This window comes from Humulus lupulus, chromosome X (genome assembly GCF_963169125.1).
Source record: "Humulus lupulus chromosome X, drHumLupu1.1, whole genome shotgun sequence".
In the NCBI taxonomy this organism is placed as follows: Eukaryota; Viridiplantae; Streptophyta; class Magnoliopsida; order Rosales; family Cannabaceae; genus Humulus; species Humulus lupulus.
Window position 1 is genome coordinate 14,404,463 of NC_084802.1, and position 5,855 is coordinate 14,410,317.

The window sequence follows — 5,855 nt, forward strand, 5'->3', positions numbered from 1 at the left end:
ATATATATATGTAAAATAATTATAAAAAAATATGCATGTAATCGAGTAGGATAGGAAACACTTATACTCGTATCATACCCTATACTCACATCAGATACATGTTTTTTTTGTACCATAACCATATCATACCCTATAACTATAATTCAATGGCTAATTAAGTGTTTTATTTTTGTCAATGTAGCAGTATAATTCATCATCTACTTGTTCGAAAGATAATAGAGAAATGATGGATAAAAACTGGATTTTCCAAAAGAATAGATTATCCGTAGAGTATTTTGATGGACTTAAGAGTTTTATTAAATTATCAACGCTTTACTTAAATGGTGAAAATAAAATTCGATGTCCATGTGTTTCTTGTATGAACTTATATTACCATGACTTGGAGACAATTGAGCGTCATATATTCGTAAAGGGATTTTATAGTAAATATGTTGCGTGGGAGTATCATGGGGAAGATATCACAGAAGTAAACGAAGACCGAGAGGAACTAGAAACAAATAGTGAAGAAGACGAAATATCATGTGATAGTGATAATGAAGACGATGACAATATGATACCAGCATTAGAAGATTTAGCTAATCAATATCATCAGAATAGTGATTTTGTGAACCTTGGAGATTCAAATGGCCACAACAATGAAAGGAATACATTGCCTGAATTATTTGCTGAAGCAGAAAAAGAGTTGTATTTTGGATGCACAACATTCTCACTCTTAACATTTATTGTTAATTTAATGCACATTAAAGTTATGTGTGGTTGGACCAACAAATCATTTGACTTGTTGCTTGACTCACTTTGGAAAGCATTTCCCAAAGACAATAAGATTCCACAGTCTTATTATAAGGCTAAGACAATGTTGCGTGATCTTGGTTTAGGGTATGAAACTATTCATGTATATGAGTTTGATTGTGCTTTATACTGGAAAGAAAATAAAAATACTGAAAGATGTCCTATATGTGGTCATGAACGATACAAATTCCAAGGAACTAAATGTAAGAAGATCCCAAATAAAAAGATGCAATATTTTCCTATAACTCCACGTTTGCAACGACTTTTTATGTCTCGCCATACATCATCTTATATGAGGTGGCATATGGAAGAATGTGTTGATACCGAAGGTGTACTTAGACACCCAGCAGATGCAGAGAGGTTTGGAAGAATTTTGATAGACAATATCCTGATTTTGCAAAAGAATCTAGAAATGTTAGGTTAGGATTTGCAACAGATGGGTTCAATCCATTTGGTGATTTATCAAACTCGTATAGCATGTGGCCAGTGTTGCTAATGCCATATAACATGCCACCATGGAGATGTATGAAACGAGAATTCTTAATGATGGCATTACTAATTCCAGGACGTCGTGCTCCCGGTAAAGACATAGATGTCTATTTAGAACATTTGATCGATGAGCTTAAGGAACTATGGGAAAATGGTGTACGTACTTTTGATATTATCAATAAAGAATATTTTACCACGCGTGCTGCAGTATTGTGGACGATAAATGATTTTCCAGCATATGGTACTGTATCTAGGTATAGCACTCAAGGGTATAAGGCTTGTCCTATTTGTCAGGATGACACATCTTCATTTCGAATAAGAAGAAAAATATGTTTTATGGGTCATCGTCGATATTTGTGTCTGAATCACGAATGTCGCAATGATAGAGAGTATGATGGTACAACTGAAAGACGTCTACCTCCAATAATTTTAACAGGAGATGAAATCTTAGATAAATTAAAAGGTGTGTGGACATGTAGGCCAGGTAAAAATGATAAGATCATTAAGAACGATAAGCAACAAATGAATGATGCACGTTATGAAAACAAAACGAATTGGAAGCGAAAAAGTATATTTTGGGAGTTAGAATATTGGCCTAAATTAAAACTAAGACATAACTTGGATATGATGCATATTGAGAAAACTATACGTGATAGTGTGGTTGGTACAATATTTAGTATCGATGGGAAGTCTAAAGATACTGAAAATGCAAGACTTGATTTACAAGAATTAAATATTCGTAAGCAGCTACACATGAAAAAGAAGGGGAATAACTAGTTGAAACCAGTAGCATGTTATACGTTATCAGCGAAGGAACGACAAGAATTTTGTACGTTTATAAAGTCTATAAAATTTCCTGATGGATATGCAGGAAATATTTCTCAAAATGTTAACATGAAGGATGATAAATTATTTGGGTTGAAAAGTCATGATTGCCATATCTTGTTATAGAGGTTGTTACCTATTGGACTAAGGCCATATTTGAAAAAGAAAGTGATGGATGTAATTGTTGAGTTGTCGTTATTCTTAAAAAAGCTATGTACGAGGACATTATATGTGAAAGACTTAGATGAATTGGAAGAGGGCATTGTGTTCACGCTATGTAAATTAGAAAATATTTTTCCTCCTGCTTTCTTCGATGTGATGATACATCTTGCAGTGCACCTACCATTAGAAGCTAAGTTAGGCGGTCCAGTACAAATGAGATGGATGTATTCGATTGAAAGGTAATATAAATTACAACTTAAATTATTGTATAATCATTGAAGAAAATATTTTTATTACTATTTATTAAGAACATAATAATTTTTAGGGAATTAGGTCATTTGAAAAAATATGTAAAGAACAAAGCCCGACCTGAAGGTTCCATTGCTTAAGGATACGTTATTACTAAGGCATTAAATTTTTGTTCAATGTATCTTCGTGGAATAGAAACACGCTTTAATCTTCCGGATCGTAATCCTGAACACCTTGGAATTAGAAAACAATCTACCCTATCTATATTCAACGTGCCTACAAGACCATTTGGAAGACAATCATCTATCACATTGACTCAAGATCAACGAAACCAAGTACAATGGTACATTTTAAATAATTGTCTTGAGCTAGAACCATACTTAACGTAAGTTTATTGCTTTTTATTATCCTAATTCTAACACATTTATGTTTTAGAATAAAATTAATATTTCAAGTGTTTATTATGAAAACAGTGAACATAGACTATTCTTACAATGAAAAGGAATTTTGGATATTGATCAAGTGCAAAAGAATGAATTTTCAACTTGGTTTGAAAATAAAGTAAGTTTAAAATATCTCTGTTTGATATTTTAAATTTATTATGCGCCCTCATTTTACATTTACAATATGTTATTATGATCACAGATAAAAAAAATGAATGAAACATCATCCGGTGAAGCACAAGAAGATTTGTATGCAATTGCAATGCAACTAGATTATTTGGTTTGTACATATGCTGGTTGTATTGTTAATGGAGTTTGATACCATACAAAAAGTCGAGATGAAAAACGTTTAACTCAAAACTATGGTATTAAGGTTGAAGCTGAATATGATGGAAAAATATGTGATTTTTACGGTGTCATCGATGAAATTTGGGAAGTGCATTACCTATATTGGAACAAAGTTATATTGTTCAAATGTTCTTGGTACAATACCAACGAAAGTGAAAATGGAATGTACACTGAATATCATTTTACTAGTATAAACACCAGCTCAAAATGGTTTGAAGATGAACCATTTGTGATTGCCAATCAAGTAAGTTCAGTTTTTTATTTGGACGACCTTAAAAAAATAAAGATTGGAAAGTGGTGTAGAAAGTAAATCATCGGCACATCTATGACATACCATCAAAGCCAGAGGATGGTGAAGTTGATGATGAAGATCCCACTATCATCAATTCCGAAGCATATCAAGAAAAATCGTCGAATGACATTAACGTAAATTTTGATTCAACGACAAGTAATACTAATCTTATTCGAGGTGATATTGCAGATATAGAATGTGATGGTGGACTGTTCAATGATCTTCTAATAGATCATAATGATCAAGTTCAAAACAAAATAAACAATGATGACACTGAAGAAGAAGCTTTACTTAATGATTCCGAAGAAACAATTTTGAGTGATGAAAGTGATTAATCATTGTAATATCCGTTTTCCCGGAATGAAAATTTCGTAATTTTTTCCACTATGTGAATCTTTGTCATGTTTTTTCTTTTCCTTTGATGGAATATTGAATATGCATGATTTCCAATGGCGATAAAATTCATGGTTTCTTATGTTTAAATATCTTGGAAATGATTATAAAATCCCAGCATATGCATAATGCCAAATAAATAAATAATGACTTAGGTTAAAGTTATTATTTATTTTATGAATATTATTATTATTATGAGTATAATAATAATAATAATAATAATAATAATATGGTATGAGTTATTTTTATTTTTTTGAGTTATTATATTATTATTATTTAAATGGATTAAATAATAGTAATTATAAGCAATTATGAAATGACTATAATGTCCCCATTTTTGGGATTTGTTGGTGGATATTTTGAGGACTTTTAGACTATATTTTTTTTTTATGTTAGATTAAGTTTTAAGACTTGAAAATGTTTTATTTTGAAGAAATAGTGAGATCTCATGCCTTGTTTATTCCAATAAAATAGTATTTTAAATGGTTATTTTATTTATTGTTTAAATGAACTTTCATAAGTGACGTCTCGGGAAATCGGGGCGTTACAATCATAAAGTGTGTTATTATTATTATTTTGTAAATTTTTTATTGTGCAAAATTATTATGTGCTAATACTAATTGCATATTATTAGCTCTTTAATCATGTCAAATAAGAAGTCTCTCGATCCACCAATAACTAGTAGAAGGTTGTTTGGTCGTAAGAGGACGCATATTAACTCTTCATCATCTACACAGTCCCCTTCTCCTTTGTCATGTTCTCCAAATGATGAATCAACAATACCACTAAATGATGAAACACATGAATTCTTAGAAGGTACAAAGTGTTCATGTATGACTTATGATAATATATACATTAAAAATTTATGAAAATAGTTTTGATTACAAGTAATATTATAATTATTGTACAGAATCAAAGAAGAGAACTCGTGGCCCTACTCATGGGGATGGTGTCAGACGTTTATTAAAGGATGATACAAGTAAGTTAAAGATTTCCTATAAGAAAAAGGTGAACTTCGAGTTCATGGGACACATGCCAGTACATTTGCAAACACTCTTGGTGTAAAAGTACGCCATCATGCTCCACTTCAGTATAGTGGCTGGGCCAAAATTCCCCCGAAAGATAAGAAAGTTGTATATGCTCGTATCATGGTATGCTTATGTTTGTACATGTATTTTATAATATTATTTTTACATAAAAATAATTTATTTTATAATTTTTAATAATTTATTTATTTTCTTAAATTCTTTTTGTAGGAAGTATTCGAAATGGATTTTAAAAAAGATCCATATCTAAAAACTATATGCAATCACTATTGTTCAGAACGCTATAAAGACTATCGTAACAATTGTCATACACAATACAAAAATATCATCAAAGAAGGTAAAAATCCTTTAGAAAATCGTCCTGTGAAGTTGGTGCTAAGAGACGAAGATTGAGAATGGATGTGCAATGAATACTTCTCTAATGAAGAGTGGAAGGTATTATATCTTTCTTGAATTTGTACACATTTCATAATTTTCAATTCTTAAAACTCACATGAAAAATATTTTGTGAAAAAGTCAATTGCAGGGTCAAAAAATAGATCAAGTGTTTCTTTTATGCATTCTGGTGGAACTAAGTCATTTATTCAGTATTTACATGAGATGGTAAACATATTTTTGACATAATATCATTGTAATTTTATTATATTTGATGTTATTAATTATTTAAATGCATTACAGAAATCAAAACAAACAATGGATGACAAAGTACAACAAGAAACAATGAAGTTTGGAGAGATTGAAATGTTTCGAAAAACTCATTGTACAATTAAGAATGAGTGGACCCACAGAATAGTTGAGGACAAATATGTATGTTCGACT

The 5,855-nt window shown here is 30.7% G+C and overlaps 1 protein-coding gene across 1 annotated transcript; it reads left to right on the forward strand.

Annotated features, from left to right (window-relative positions):
* Positions 1–223: 223 nt before the first annotated feature.
* LOC133805548 (uncharacterized) lies at positions 224–2,055 on the forward strand. Its single transcript, XM_062243730.1, has 2 exons — positions 224–1,208; positions 1,355–2,055. The coding sequence occupies exons 1-2, from the start codon at positions 224–226 to the stop codon at positions 2,053–2,055; spliced, it is 1,686 nt and encodes a 561-aa protein (XP_062099714.1).
* The last annotated feature ends 3,800 nt before the right edge of the window (positions 2,056–5,855 follow it).